Below are 16,762 nucleotides of genomic sequence, written 5' to 3' on the forward strand. Positions count from 1 at the left end.
CCAGAACTGTATGCAATACTCCAAATGTGGCCGCACCAGAATTTTGTACAGCTGCAGCATGACCTCATGGCTCCGAAACTCAATCCTTCTACCAATAAAAGCTAATATATCGTATGCTTTCTTAACAACCCTGTCAACCTGGTGGCAACATTCAGTGATCTATGTACATGGACCCAGAGATCTCTCTGCTCATCTATACTACCAAGAATCTCACCATTAACCCAGTAACTCTGCATTCCTGTTACTCATTCCAAAGTGAATCACCTCACACTTTTCCACATTAAACTCCATTTGCTACCTCTCAGCCCAGCTCTGCAGCTTATCTATGTCTCTCTGTAACCTACAACAGTCTTTGTCACTATCTACAACTCTACCGACCTTAGTGTCATCTGCAAATATACTAACCCATCCTTCTATGCCCTCATCCAGGTCGTTTATAAAAATGACAAACAACAGTGGACCCAAGCAGATCCTTGCAGCACACCACTAATAACTGAACTCCAGGATAAATATTTCCTATCAACCACTACCCTCTGTCTTCTTTCAGCTAGCCAATTTCTGATCCAAACCACTAAATCGCCCTTAATCCCATGCCTCCATATTTTGCGCAATAGCCTACCCATGGGGAACCTTATCAAATGTCTTACTGAATACCATATGCACCACATCAACTGCTTTACCTTCATCCACCTGTTTGGTCACCTTCTCTAGAACTCAATAAGGTTTGTGAGGCACGACCTACCCATCACAAATCTGTGTTGACTATCCCTAATTAACTTATTCCTTTCTAGATGATTATAAACCCTATCTCTTATAACCTTTTCCAATACTTTACCCACAACCGAAGTAAGGCTCACTGGTCTATAATTACCAGGTTTGTCTCTACTCCCCTTCTCAAACAAGGGAACAACATTTGCTATCTTCCAGTCTTCTGGCACTATTCCTGTAGACAATGATGACATAAAAATCAAAGCCAAAGTCTCTGCAATCTCCTCCCTGGCTTCCCAGAGAATCCGAGGATAAATCCCATCTGGCCCAGGGGACTTATCTATTTTTACACTTTCCAGAATTGTGATCACCTCCTCTTTTTGCACCACAATCCCATCTAGTCTGGTAACCTGTACCTCAGTATTCTCCTTGACCATGTTGTCTGTTTCTAGTATGAATACTGATAAAAAGTGTTCATTTAGCATTTCCCCTATTTCCTCTGACTCCATGCACAATTTCCCACTACTACCTTTGATTGGCCCTAATCTTACTCTGCAGATCTTAATCTTACTGGAATGAATAATTTCAATGTGCAAATACAATATGGAGAAATGACGCTTACTCAGAGAGCTGGTGAGATGTGGATCTTGCAATCACACGATGTGATTGAGAGGAGGATCATGGTGCTTCTGAATGGGAGCCAGATGAGAAAAAGAAAAGAGAAGAAAGAAAGAGGCTGAAAGGCTGAGATGTTGCTGATGGAACAGGAGGTGTGTCATGTCACCTACCACCTGTCAGCACGGCCTCTTCGGGCAGAATGGCTTCATTTTTGTGTTGGGTTTTCCATGTAATTCAGGTTATCATTAATCGTCTTGGCAGAATGTTTCTCATTTGAGGTTTGATATTTGAATTCAATTCCATACTGGCCTGATACCCAATTTACTCTGCATCGTGCTTCCTGATTTTTCTTTTTCATGAGGTGCAGGTATCACTGGAAAGGCCAAGATTTGTTGTCCATTCTCTAATGCCCTTTATTTGAATAGCTTGCTAAGGGAGAGCAATTAAGAGTCAAAACATTACTGTGGGTCAGGAGTCACATGTAGGTCAGACCAGGTAAGTAAGGATGGCAGATTTTCTTCCCTCAAGGACATGAATGAACCAGGTGAGTTTTTGTGACAATTGATGATAACTTCATAGTCACCGTCACTGAGACTAGAATCCCTTCAGTGTGGAACCAGGCTACTTGGCAGATTAAGTCCACACTAACCATCCAAAGAGCATCCCACCCAGACCCACCTCCCCCTACGTTTCCCATGGCTCATCCACCGAGCCTGAAATTTCCTGGATGATGTGGGCAATTTAGCATGGCCAATCCACCTTACCCTCACACCTGTGGACAATGGGAGGAAACCAAGACACCTGGAGGAAACTCACACGTACACAGGGAGAACATACAAACTCCACACAGACAGTGGCCCAAGGGTGGAATTGAATCTGGGTCCCTGATATTATAAGGCAGCAGTGTTAACCACTGAATCATTGTGTCACTCTAGTGTTCAATTCGACTGAATTTCAGGAAGCTGCCTTGGTTGGATTTGAACATACATTCCCAGAGAATTCGGCTGGGTCTATGGGTTATTAATATCTCCGACTCTACCACTCCTCAGAGTCTGAAGAGTTGAAGCCCTGGCCAATATTATTTTCCTCCAATGCACTGTGCTAATTGATGCTATTAGCCCAGGACAGATGAGGAATTGAAATTCAGGCGCTTTAGTCTGTGTGGCTTGTAACATATTAATATTCTTTATTTATTCCTTGACTATCAGCATCACTGGCAAGGCCGGTATTTATTGCCCATTCCTCATTTTATTTGGATCAGAGTTTAGCTCACTACACCCTTCCTAAGGGCAATTAGGGATGGGCAATAAACCCTGGCCTTCTCAGAATTGGCCACATTGTGAGAATGATTATAATCGACCCTAGAGAGGTCTTGTCCTGATAAAATCTGCCCTTTGCTCAAAAACCTGTTGGAACGTAGCACCCAGTGCAATTGTCCAGGTAGATGTTGTTGGTGTAGAGCCCTGGTCATAGAGTCATAGAGGTTTACAGTCTGGAAACAGGCCATTCGGGCCAACATGTCCGTGCTGCCCAGTTTTCACAATTAATCTAGCTCCATTTGCCTGTGTTTGGCCCATATCCCTCCATACGTATCCAATCTGTGTCCCTGTCTAAATGTTTCTTCAATGACAAAATTGTATTCGTCTCCACCACTCCCTCTGGCAATCTGTTCCAGACACTCACCACCTTCTGTGCTAAACAATTGCCCCTCTGGACCCTTTTGTGTCTCTCCCCTCTCACCGTAAACCTATGCCCTCTAGTTTCAGGCTCCCCTACCGTGGGAAAACACTGTTGGCTAGCTACTTTATCTATGCCTCTCATGATTTTATAAACCTCTATAAGGTCACCCCTTGGCCTCCTACGCTCCTGGGGAAAAAAAGTCCCAGCGTTTCCAGCCTCTCCTTATAACTAAAACTTTCCAGTCTGGGTAGCATCCAAGTAATCCTTTTCTGCACGTTTTTTAGTTCAATAACATCCTCTGTAGATTGACCTTCTTACTGTCCACTGATGAATGTTCTCTGTTTAGTTTTGACCCAGATCCCAGGAGACGCTACACATTCTGGACTTTTGTTATCGGCGGAACTGTACTGTGGTTATCCATGTATGGAGTCAATCAAGCTCAAGTCCAGCGTTACATCGCCTGCAAGACAGAGTCTCAGGCCCGACTGTAAGTTTGGGTGAAATGAGCTAAGGGGATCTGTAAACAGTGTGAGAGAGGATGAGATTCCCTACAGTGTGGAAACAGGCCTTTCGGCCCAACCAGTCCACACCGACCCTCCGAAGAGTAACCCACCCAGACCCATTTCCCTCTGACTAATGCATCTAACACTATGGGCAATTTAGCATGGCCAATTCACCTGACCTGCACGTCTTTGGACTGTGGGAGGAAACCCACGCAGACACGGGGAGAATGTGCAAATGCCAGACAGACAGTCGCCCAAGGCAGGAATCGAGCCTGGGACCCTGGTGCTGTGAGGCAGCAGTGCTAACTATTGAGCCACCATGCTGCCCCGAGGAAAGTGCAAAATTATATCAAAGAGAAGACCAACATGATTCTGCTCACAGTTATTAGATAGTTCGTGAGGGATTGCCTGGGAAACTGGTGCCAAACTCATTCATCTTCAGCAGATCTTGTTATGAAGGGAAGAGGCAGAGTATCTTTGGTAACTAATTGATTTAAAATCCTGCTGGTGAAAACATCCCAAAAGATATCCTGTGGGTTGAAGGAAGGTTCTAGAAATGCCTCTCAGAGAACTGACTCAAGTTCAGAACAATCCGTGCAATGAGAAGTCAGTTTCTGACATTGTGGTGAGAGTCTGGACGTTGGGATTTAGCTGCAGTGCGGTTCTGGTCTATCATGACCAGGTGATGCAGAGCAAGGGGAGCTGGTCAGTCATTTTGGTCATTCTTCTACACTGGGCAACTACATTAATGACCTTTCAAATAAATTATACGCCCCACAAGATTAGGGGAACAACTCAGTGTGGGAGAGAGTGATAAGGAACCCGCCCTGCAATGTCACATTCTGCTGTCAGGTCATTCTGAGATCACGAAAGGTGCTACGTAAATGCAAGTCCTTGCTTCTTTTGTTAACTCTCCTGACATTGAGGATTTGGAGAGGTTCCCACGGCACTGTAGACAGGTTCGTTCTGGCTTGTGTAGATGATGGGTCGAAAATAATGGTGCTGGAAAAGCACAGCCGGTCGGGCAGCATCCGAGGAGCAGGAGAACCAACATTTCAGGTATAATATAAGCTCTCCATTAGGAATGAAACTAGAGCTTGTACAGAACATATAAAGGCCCTTTGGCCCATCATATCTGACCTGCTGCGCTTTTCTAGCATCCCACTTTTCAACTCTGATCTCCAGCATCTGCAGTCTTCACTTCCTCCCTGTGTAGATGATGCCGTCTACACGCAACTTTCCTCCCCGTTCCTCTGATTGACTTTCCTGGAAGTCCACCACAGTCCATTGGGAAGGTCCTGGTGGGAATTCCTCACTGACAGGTACCAATCTGTGGGTGAAGGATAGTTGTCGGATCTGAGTAACGGGGATGTAGCTGCTGTTCCGTCCTGGGTCAGTCGGAGATGACAGACGGACAGGTCCACACGCTGATGGCACCAGGCCATTCAGCCCCTCTTCTACCACTCTTTAATTGGATCATGATTGATCCGTCCCTTGACTGTACCTGCTCATGTCGATCAGACAGCTGCCCACACCCTTACCCAACAAAAATCTATCAAAAAACAAATTGATGTTTTCACGAGGCATGCAGCCTCACCATCTCCACAAGTAGTGTTCAAAGGAGCTTTGCATCACAAGTTAGGTTTCTTTACTATTTTGTCGGCTTCAAACTCTAAGATAAAGCAGCAGACCAGGCCAAGATTGGAGTGGTGCTGGAAAAGCACAGCCGGTCACGCAGCACCAGTCTAATCTCCAGCGAGTCAGACTAGGCCAGCTCGGACTGTCAGTAATGGACACTTTCTCATTATGGAGGCATCCTTGTAAGAAACTCGAAAGACGGCTCTCCATTTCTGCCCCATGAACCATTCCAAGACGCGGGGAGCACTTGGCTGACTCGGTTGCCTCTCTCCAGTTCTCTCTCAGAGAGAGCTCGCTGTTCCTGCAACCATTTCCACAGCTTCAGGGTTAAAAGGCGTGCAGAGAGTGGGTACACGCTCTGTCTCTCCCACACAGTGCGGCGTTCGGTTTCCATTTGTCACCTCGTGCTTGAGAGGGAAGTGGAGAGCATCTGAAATGGGGAGCACAGTGAAACTACTGAACCTGCTTTGTGTTTGTTTTAGTGCTATCTTTGTGAACCAAGTCGGGCTGTGGATGATAGTGACGAGTGCAGCAGCCTGTGGGATCATTCTGTTCACCTTGTACAGGACATGTGACCCTGTTAAAGCTGGACACATTACTGCACCTGACCAGGTGAGTCCAACCAACAGTGACAAGGCTGAAGGAGGCTACACAGGGAAGAGGATTGCTGTCGTATTTACATCAGAGAGGGCCTTGTATTTATCCATCTGCCTGTCCACATTCAGCACAAACCCCCTTCACCCCAGAAACAAGAACGGAAATTGCTGGAAAAGCTCAGCAGGTCTGGCATCATCTGTGGAAAGAAATCAGAGTTAGCGTTTCGGGTCCAGTGACCCTTCGTCTGAACAGTTCTGAGGGAGGGTCACTGGACCTGAGAAGTTAACTCCGATTTCTCTCCACAGATGCTGCCAGACCTGCTGAGCTTTTCCAACAATTTCTGTTTTTGTTTCCGATTTGTAGCATCCACAAAAATCGTTTTGGGCTCTCCCTCAACCCAGCCCTGGTAATGGGTCAAGGAGTGGGATGGGGAGATGATGGAAGGGCTGGCAGTAGCATGATGGGTTGAATGGATTCGGTGCTGCTCCACCCCAGAAATACAAGCCAATGGAGGAGGTAGGGTGAGCCACTCAAAAAGCAAAGGAACTTTATTACAGTCTATACATTACATATACGTACACGTACACATTCTATACAGTACATACATATGTATTATGAGTGCATTTATTATAGATACACATTTACTATATGTACATATGTGACATACACACACACACGCACGCACACACGCACACACACACACACACACACACACACACGCACACACAATACAGACATGTTTATTCTCTCCAGGAATTATAGGCCAGCCAGCCGAATGCCATCTACGTGGAAAATACTAAAGCCGATGATATACAGGCAAGCAGGTGGCTGGAAGAGCACAGCCAGCCAAGCATCATCGGGAGGTGGAGAAGCTGAGGTATTGGGTGTAGGGTTATACCTGAAACATCGACGTCTCCACCTCCTGATGCTGCCTGGCTTGCTGTGTACTTCCAGCCTCCTGCCTGTCCATTTTGAATTCCAGCATCTGCTGTTTTTTTTTGTCACCACCCAATAGTCCCTGACAAAACATTTAGGAGCTGAGCATTTGGGAAAGACTCACCATGGATTTACAAAGAGGTTATCATGGTTGAGAAATCTACTGGAATTCTTCAAGGAAGTAGCTCAGAGAATTAATTAGGAAGAGCCAGTGGATGTGGTACAAAAGGTTTTTGACAAAGTATCACAAAAGAGATTAGTGCGTAAGATTCAAGCACATCGTTAGTGCATTGAGATGGGTGGAAACTGGTTGGCAGTTAAGGAACAAAGAGGAGGAATAAATGGGGCTTTTTCTGGCAGGTAGGGAGTGACCAGAGCTAATTCACAATATATGTTGATGATTTAGATGACAGGAATAAATGTAATATCTTCAAATTTGCAGCTGGTGGGAGGGTGAATTGTGAGAAGGATGCAGTGAAGTTTCAGTGTGTTTGGGTCAGGCTGACGGAGAGGGTAAATGCCTGGGCAGGTGCAGTATACTGAGGGAATGGGTAAATGCCTAGGCAGGTGCAGTATACTGAGGGAGGGGGTAAATGCACAGGCAGGTGCAGTATACTGAGGGAGGGGGTAAATGCACAGGCAGGTGCAGTATACTGAGGGAGGGGGTAAATGCCTGGGCAGGTGCAGTATACTGAGGGAGGGGGCAAATGCACAGGCAGGTGCAGTATACTGAGGGAGGGGGTAAATGCACAGGCAGGTGCAGTATACTGAGGGAGGGGGTAAATACACAGGCAGGTGCAGTATACTGAGGGAGGGGGTAAATGCCTGGGCAGGTGCAGTATACTGAGGGAGGGGGTAAATGCACAGGCTGGTGCAGTATACTGAGGGAGGGGGTAAATGCACAGGCAGGTGCAGTATACTGAGGGAGGGGGTAAATGCACAGGCAGGTGCAGTATACTGAGGGAGGGGGTAAATGCACAGGCTGGTGCAGTATACTGAGGGAGTGGGTAAATGCCTGGGCAGGTGCAGTATACTGAGGGAGTGGGTAAATGCATGGACAGGTGCAGTATACTGAGGGAGGGGGTAAATGCACGGGCAGGTGCAGTATACTGAGGGAGTGGGTAAATGCATGGACAGGTGCAGTATACTGAGGGAGGGGGTAAATGCACGGGCAAGTGCAGTATACTGAGGGAGGGGGTAAATGCACAGCCCGGTGCAGTATACTGAGGGAGTGCGTAAATGCACAGCCCGGTGCAGTATACTGAGGGAGTGGGTAAATGCACAGCCCGGTGCAGTATATTGAGGAGGGGGTAAATGCACAGGCAGGTGCAGTATATTGAGGGAGGGGGTAAATGCACAGCCTGGTGCAGTGTATTGAGGGAGTGGGTAAATGCACAGCCCGGTGCAGTATATTGAGGGAGTGGGTAAATGCACAGGCAGGTGCAGTATACTGAGGGAGGGGATAAATGCACAGGCAGGTGCAGTATACTGAGGGAGTGGGTAAATGCACGGGCAAGTGCAGTATACTGAGGGAGGGGGTAAATGCACAGCCCGGTGCAGTATACTGAGGGAGTGGATAAATGCACAGCCCGGTGCAGTATACTGAGGGAGTGGGTAAATGCACAGCCCGGTGCAGTATACTGAGGGAGGGGGTAAATGCCTGGGCAGGTGCAGTATACTGAGGGAGGGGGTAAATGCACGGGCAGGTGCAGTATACTGATGGAGGGGGTAAATGCATGGACAGGTGCAGTATACTGAGGGAGGGGGTAAATGCCTGGGCAGGTGCAGTATACTGAGGGAGGGGGTAAATGCCTGGGCAGGTGCAGTATACTGAGGGAGGGGCTAAATGCACGGGCAGGTGCAGTATACTGAGGGAGGGGGTAAATGCATGGGCAGGTGCAGTATACTGAGGGAGTGGGTAAATGCACGGGCAGGTGCAGTATACTGAGGGAGGGGGTAAATGTCTGGGCAGGTGCAGTATACTGAGGGAGGGGGTAAATGCATGGGCAGGTGCAGTATACTAAGGGAGGGGGTAAATGCACAGCCCGGTGCAGTATAATGAGAGAGTGGGTAAATGCACGGGCAGGTGCAGTATACTGAGGGAGGGGGTAAATGCCTGGGCAGGTGCAGTATACTGAGGGAGGGGGTAAATGCCTGGGCAGGTGCAGTATACTGAGGGAGGGGGTAAATGCCTGGGCAGGTGCAGTATACTGAGGGAGGGGGTAAATGCACGGGCAGGTGCAGTATACTGAGGGAGGGGGTAAATGCACAGCCCGGTGCAGTATAATGAGGGAGGGGGTAAATGCACAGCCCGGTGCAGTATACTGAGGGAGTGGGTAAATGCATGGGCAGGTGCAGTATACTGAGGGAGGGGGTAAATGTCTGTCAGGTGCAGTATACTGAGGGAGGGGGTAAATGCACAGGCAGGTGCAGTATACTGAGGGAGGGGGTAAATGCATGGGCAGGTGCAGTATACTGAGGGAGGGGGTAAATGCATGGGCAGGTGCAGTATACTGAGGGAGGGGGTAAATGTCTGGGCAGGTGCAGTATACTGAGGGAGGGGGTAAATGCATGGGCAGGTGCAGTATACTGAGGGAGGGGGTAAATGCATGGACAGGTGCAGTATACTGAGGGAGGGGGTAAATGTCTGGGCAGGTGCAGTATACTGAGGGAGGGGGTAAATGCATGGGCAGGTGCAGTATAGGGCCTTGGACAGAGGTGAGGGAGGAGGTGTGGACGCAGGATTTGCAATTCCTGTGGTGGCAGGGAAAGATGCCAGGTTGGGAGGGTGGGTTGTAGGGGGGTGTGGACCTGACCAGGTAGTCATGGAGGGAACGGTCTTTGCGGAAGCGGAAAGGGGTGGGGAGGGAAATATATCCCTGGTAGTGGGGTCTATTTGGAGGTGGCGGAAATGTCAGTGGATGATTTGGTTTATAACAAGGTTGGTAGGGTGGAAGGTGAGCACCAGGGGTGTTCTGTCCTTGTTACGGTTGGAGGGTGGGGTCTGAGGGCGGAGGTGCGGGATGTGGACGAGATGCATTGGAGGGTATCTTTAACCACGTGGGAAGGGAAATTGCGGTCTCTAAAGAAAGAGGCCATCTGGTGTGTTCAGTGGTGGAACTATTCCCCTTGGGAGCAGATGTGGCAGAAGCGGAGGAATTGGGAATATGGGATGGCATTTTTGCAGGAGGTTGGGTGAGAAGAGGTGTAATCCAGGTAGCTATGGGAGTCGGTGGGTTTGTCAAAAATGTCGGTTCCAAGTAAGTCATCATTAATGGAGATGGAGAGGTCCAGGAAGGGGAGGGAGGTGTCAGAGATGGTCCAGGTAAATTTAAGGTCAGGGTGGAATGTGTTGGTGAAGTTGATGAATTGCTCAACCTCCTCGCGGGAGCACGAGGTGGTGCCAATGCAGTTCTCAATGTAGCGGAGGAAGAGGTGGGGAGTGGTGCCGGTGTAATTACGGAAGATCAACTGTTCTACGTAGCCAGCAAAGAGACAGGCATAGCTGGGGCCCATAAGGGTGCCCTTGGCTACCCCTTTGGTCTGGAGGAAGTGGGAGGATTCGAAGGAGAAATTGTTAAGGGTGAGGACCAGTTCAGCCAAACGAATGAGAGTGTCGGTGGAAGGGTACTGTTGGGGACGTCTGGAGAGGAAAAAACGGAGGGCTTGGAGGCCCTGGTCATGGCGGATGGAGGTGTAGAGGGATTGGATATCCATGGTGAAGATGAGGCATTGGGGGCCGGAAAAATGAAAGTCTTGGAGGAGGTGGAGGGCATGCGTTTCGAACGTATTTGGGGAGTTCCTGGACTAGGTGGGATAGGACATTGTCGAGGTAGATAGAGATGAGTTCAGTGGGGCAGGAGCATGCTGAGACAATGGGTCGGCCAGGGTGGTCAGGCTTGTGGATCTTGGGAAGGAGGTTGAACCGGGCAGTGTGGGGTTCCTGGACTATGAGGTTGGAAGCTGTGGGTGGGAGATCTTCTGAGGTGATGAGGTTCTGTATGGTTTGGGAGATGATGGTTTGGTGATGGGGGGTTGGGTCATGGTCGAGGGGGCAGTAGGAAGAGGTGTCTTTGAGTTGGTGTTTGGCTTCAGCGGTGTAGAGGTCAATGCGCCAGACTACCACTGCGCCCCCTTTATCCGCTGGCTTGATGGTGAGGTTGGGATTGGAGCAGAGGGATTGGAGGGCTGCGCGTTGTGAGGGTGAGAGGTTGGAGTGGGTGCAGTGTACTGAGGGAGGGGGTAAATGCATGGACAGGTGCAGTATACTGAGGGAGTGGGTAAATACATGGACAGGTGCAGTATACTGAGGGAGTTGGTTAATGCGCAGGCAGTTGCTCTGTTATGTGGGTGCATCCAGTTTGGGAGCAAAAGCGGGGAGGCAGGATATTACCTGAGTGGCTGTAACTTAAGACAGGTGTGCAGGAGTACACGCTGAGGGACACACTAAAGCTTTGGGCAGCTGCTGCCAGGGCATAGTGGGAAATGGCCACTGTTTGAGTTCTTCCTGTTGAAGGTAAATGGGGGTCTGTATTGTTAGTCGACCCTCCCCCGTACCTCAAATATATGTAAATATAATCCTGTACAAGTAAGAAATGCAGTGTTAAACCATCAGAATAGTCAAACTCTGATAGTGAATTTTGAGATGATTTGTAGCTCAGGTTGAGGTTCTGGTTGTATGTTTGCTCACTGAGCTGCAAGGTTCATTTCCAGATGTTTCATCACCCGACTAGTTAACATATTCAGTGGGCCTCAGGCGAAGCACTGTACATAATTCCTGCTTTCTATTTACATTTTTGGGCTTCTTTGGGTTGGTGTTGTAATTTCCTGTGGTGATGTCATTTCCTATGGTGATGTCATTTACTGTTCTTTTTCCAGGGGATGGTAGATGGGGTCTACCTCAAATGTGTTTGTTGATAGAGTTCCGGTTGGAATGCCATGCTTCTAGAAATTCTCGTGCTTGTCTCTGTTTGGCTTGACCCTAGGAGGATGTGTTGTCCCAATCGAAGTGGTGTCCTTCCTTATCTGTATATACGGATACTCGTGATTTTGTTTTGTGTCTAGTTGGTGTTCATGTATCCTGGTGGCTACTCTGCGTAGTTCCTCTGTGCTGCAGTGTGTGTTGGCTCGTTGAAATAATGTTCTGATGCAGCTTCGTTTGTGGATGTTGGGATGATTGCTTCAGTAGTTCAATATTTGGTCTACAGCTATGAACTCGAAAGACCCTATACAGACACCAAGCAAAACTAACGTCATTTACAAAATATCGTGCAAGAACTGTAACAAACACTACATTGGACAAACAGGCAGAAAACTAGCCACCAGGATACATGAACATCAACTAACCACAAAAAGACATGACCCTCTCTCACTAGTATCCTTACACATAGATGAGGAAGGACACCACTTCGACTGGAGCAACACATCCATCTTAGGACAAGCCAAACAGAGACACATGCGAGAATTCCTAGAAGCATGACATCCCAACCGGAACTCTATCAACAAACACATCGAGTTAGACCTTATCTACCACCCCTGGGAAAAAGAACAAGAAATGACATCACCGCGGAAAATGACAATACCAACCCAAAGAAACCCAAACATATAAATAGAAAGTAGGAATCATGTACAGTGCTTTGCCTGAGGCCCACTGAAAATGTTACCTAGTATGGTGACGAAACATCTGGAAATGAACCTTCCAGCTCAGTGAGCAAACTCTGATGTTTGCTTGTTTCTATATTTAAAGAACTCCATTAGTGGCTATGTATGGATATAAAATATTTTTTATGAATAAAGTATATTTTAAAATAAAGAGAAAGGGGATGTGCAGTGGGACCTGGGTGTCCTTGATTGGTTTATCTGAGCTGCTCTTTCTACTCACAGATGATGCCGTTCATGGTGCTGGATATCTTTCAGAACTACCCTGGAGTTCCCGGATTGTTCCTTTCTGCTGCATTCAGTGGGACATTGAGGTACTGCAAGAATTTATGTTCAGCATCACAAGAGTTGGCTCTCCTGAACTTCATTGTGGGTGAAGTTGGCAGAGTGGGTACCTTTTGGCCAGAGCTATGGGAAGGTGATGGTGGACCTCCATCCTTACCTCTGCGGTTTTTTTGTGGCGTTAGTGATCTGACGACAATCCAGACAATTCCTGGATATTCATTCTCGCTTTTCCAAGATTAGCTCAGGATTATTGTCCCTGTGATTTTGCTGTATTTGTCCATGCGAATAAAATCTGTGAGGGAACTAGCAACTCTCCCATCAATGGGTTAGAAAGATATCACCGCACTCAAATCCCACCCCAGGATTTGAGCTCGTAAGTGAAGCCACTGACCTTCCCGAGCTGGAAATTTGTTTCTCCTCCCTCAGTGTCATCGAGTCAATGTTCTGGCACTCCATCCTGAACATCATTGCAGTTCAAGTAGGCAGCTCACTACTGCCACCTCATGGGCACTTACCAATGGGCAATAAATTCTCGCCTAGCCGACGATAACCACATCCTCAGAATGAATAAAATTAAAATCAAGGAGGTTCACATTCAATGATGTGCCGAGGGAGCACAACGTGACAGGAGATCAATAATATCTGTGGTTGCCTGGCCATTCAGGTGTACGTTAAAGATTCTGTGACAGTCTTTCAACAGGAAAACTGGGAGGACTCTCTGCGTCCAGAGCAACACTTTCTTCCTCAAACTACCTTATTAATGTCAGATCAACGGATTGGCCTTTGTATTGTTTTCTATGGGATCTTGTTGTGTAGATATTGGCTGCTGTATTTACCTAAAAGAATATCTACCTTTCACTAACTCAGGATTTGAGTTACCAAGCAGTTATTCACAAAATGTTCGGTATTATTGAATGTTCAGAGATTGGGAAAGCTGTGCTAAAACTGTCAGGCTTTGTTCTTCTTGTGATATAATGTTTCAACTGAAGCTCAGAAGCTGTTGCGTTAGACAGTAAAAGGTAAAGTCCCCAAGGTCCCAGAGGAGCATAGGGCAGCCCTCTCATTAGAGAGGGTGGGCTAGTGGTGGTTTAACCTGAGGGTCACCATACCTTATGCGAGAGGAGGAATTGAGAAGCAGAGTCCTCTGTGGTCACCTCAGCAGGAATTAGGCAGTAACACCCTGAGATGAAGGATGGTTTTGTCATTGTAGATTGAGGAATGCATGTTGACCAGTATGTCTTCTTGATGAACTTCTACTTGTGAATCTGAGGTTTAGTGTCCATCTGACAAGCAGTCAGGATCTCAGTTTAACATCTCAGCTGAAGGACTATCTTTCCAATATTCCCACAATGGAATATCAGTCTGTTCTACTCTCTTGTGAGGTTCGAAGCACATAGTTTCTGATGCAAGGTTCAGAGTGTTAGCAGTTATTTCACGTCAATGTGATTTAAGACCAGACCTTATAAAGCTATTTATCTTACAGCACAGTTTCGACCAGTATCAATGCTATGGCTGCATGCACTGTGGAGGACATCATCAAACCCAGGCTGAACACATTGACTGAAAAGAAGCTGATTCTAATATCAAAAGGATTGTGTAAGTGTCTAGTCTGCAAATTAATGACGTATCCAATCTGCAGGAGCCTAGATTGCACCAATCATTATTAGCAAAGACTAATTCTCCACCTTCCTTTACTGTGCCACACAGTCTATTGCTGAAGAACGCAAGAAGCCAGAGAAGGAACAAGCCAAGTTAACTCTTGACTGCACTTCGCTATTTAATATAATTATGTCCAATCTGCTGCCTCAACTCCACTTGCCTGCATTCTCTCTGTATCACTTCACTCTCTCGATTAATTTTTTCAAATTTGTTCATGGGAGATGGGTGCCACAGGCTGGACCAGAACTTATTGGCCATCTGTAATTGCCCTTCAGAGGCGAGGCATTGTTGCAGGTAGACCCACACGGCGGGTTAGCAGGGAGTTCCAGAACTTTGACCCAGCCACAATGAAGGAAGCTGATTTGTTCCATATCAGGATCACTCATGGTGCTGTGGAGAACTTACAGCTTGCACTGTTCCCATGTAACTGCTGCCCTTGTCCTTCTAGATGGTAGGAGTGGCAGGACTGGAAGGTTTGCTCAAAGGTGGTGTGGGCTGCAGCTGCTATTGGGCATCAGTGTTGGGCTTGGCCTCACTACCCTGAGGAGCTCCTGCAGAGATGTCCTGGAGCTGAGATGGCTGACTTCCAACAACTATAACCATCTTCCAATATATCAAGTAACCAATGGAGAGCTTTCGCCCCCGATGCCCTTTGACTTCATTTGTACTCGGGTTCCTTGCTACTGTAATCAGCCAATCAGCTGTCTTGATGTAAAAGCTGCCACCTTTACCATCCCCTCTAGAATCCAGCTCTTTGTCCATGTTTGAACCAAGGCTGCGCTGAGGCAGGAACTCAGTGGCCCTGGCAGAACCCAAACTGGGCATTGGTCAACGGGTGAGATGAGGGAACAGTGTACATGGGTTTTACTCTGCCTTAAATTCCATACTGTACCCGTCCTAGAGTGTTCAAGGAGGACAGTGTATCTAACCCCATGCTGTCCCTGCCCTAGGAGTTTTGATGGAGAGAGCTTTACTTTCAGTTTAAATGAGTAGAGAAAGCTGTACTCTATATCTATTCATTTTAAAAGAGTAAAGGAAGCTTTACTTTCATAATAAAAATGTAGAAGTAGCTGTACTCTGTATCTAACCACGTACTGTCCTTGCCCTGAGAGTGTTCAATGGGGACAGTGTAGACACAGCTTTACTCTGTATCTAACCCCGTGCTGTCCCTGTCCTGGGAGTGTTTGATGGGGTCAGTGTAGAGGAAGCTTTACACTGTATTTAACCCTGTGTTGTCCCTGTTTGTAACCCTGTGCTGTCCCTGCCCTGGGAGTGTTTGATGGGGGCGGGGGGGTGGGGGGAGCGGAACAGTGTAGAGAGAGTTTTACTCTGTATCTAACCCTGTGCTGTCCCTGTCCTGGGAGTGTTTGATTGGGGACAGTGTTTAGGGAGCGTTACTCTGTATCTAACCCTCTGCAGTCCTTGTCCTGAGAGTGTTCAATAAGGACAGTGTAGACACAGCTTTACTCTGTATCTAACCCCGTGCTGTCCCTGTCCTCGGAGTGTTTGATGGGGTCAGTGTAGAGGGAGCTTTACTCTGTATCTAACCCCGTGCTGTCCCTGTCGTGGGAGTGTTTGATGGGGTCAGTGTAGAGGGGGCTTTACTCTGAATCTAACCCCATGCTGTCCCTGCCCTGGGAATATTTGATGGGGACAATACCCGATGGGGTGGAAACATGTCTTATCTTGCAGTACAACTGCTTTCGTACTTTCAAGAGGGTCCAAAAGTATTCATAAATACTCACAACACACCGTTCCCTAGTAATTCGAGTTTCAGCTTCATACCCAGTGGAATGCAAGGCCACAAAATACAACAAAGCCCTGAGTCTCTGTTCCAACCAAGTGCTACATTTCCACAGAGTGGTGAAAGTATTGACCAGATGAGGTTGTACAGGATTTTGGTGAAGCCACTTCTGGCGTACTGAGTTCAGCTCCAGGCGTCCAGTTATAGGAAGGATATTATTAAACTGGTGAGGGTTCAGAAGAGATTTACCAGGATGTTGCCAGGAATAGAAGGTTTGAGTTATAAAGAGAGGCTGGGAGTTTTTTCATTGGAGCATAAGTAGTTGAGGGGTGACCTTATGGAGGTTTATAAAATCATGAGGGATATAGATAAGGTGAATAGCTAGGGTCTTTTCCCTAGGGTGGGGGAGTGCTAAAGTAGAGGGTATGTTTTTAAGATTAGAGGAGAAAGATTTAAAAAGGGCTTGAGGGGTAACTTTTTTATGTAGAGAGTGTTTCGCATGTAGCATGAACTGCCAGAGGAAGTGGTAGATGTGAGTAGAGCTTACACCTTTTAAAAGACATTTGGATAAGTTTATGAATAGGAAAGGTTTGGAGGGATATGGGCCAAACACAGGCAGGTGAGATTAGGTTAGATTCCCTAAAGTGTGGAAACAGGCCCTTCAGCCCAATAAGTCCACATCGACCCTCCGAAGAGTAACTCACCCAGACCCATCCCCCTACCTTATATTTACCCC

General features: G+C 47.3%; 1 protein-coding gene across 2 annotated transcripts in view; it reads left to right on the forward strand.

Annotated features, from left to right (window-relative positions):
• Positions 1-16,762, forward strand: part of slc5a5 (solute carrier family 5 member 5) — a 49,794-nt gene that overhangs the window by 18,532 nt on the left and 14,500 nt on the right. For both annotated transcript variants that reach the window (XM_072594326.1, XM_072594327.1), the window contains exons 6-9: positions 3,353-3,493; positions 5,630-5,759; positions 12,564-12,652; positions 14,107-14,219. In XM_072594326.1, coding sequence (XP_072450427.1) covers positions 3,353-3,493; positions 5,630-5,759; positions 12,564-12,652; positions 14,107-14,219 — 473 coding nt within the window. The remainder of the gene's footprint in view (positions 1-3,352; positions 3,494-5,629; positions 5,760-12,563; positions 12,653-14,106; positions 14,220-16,762) is intronic.

Source organism: Chiloscyllium punctatum, chromosome 24 (genome assembly GCF_047496795.1).
Source record: "Chiloscyllium punctatum isolate Juve2018m chromosome 24, sChiPun1.3, whole genome shotgun sequence".
NCBI lineage: Eukaryota > Metazoa > Chordata > Chondrichthyes > Orectolobiformes > Hemiscylliidae > Chiloscyllium > Chiloscyllium punctatum.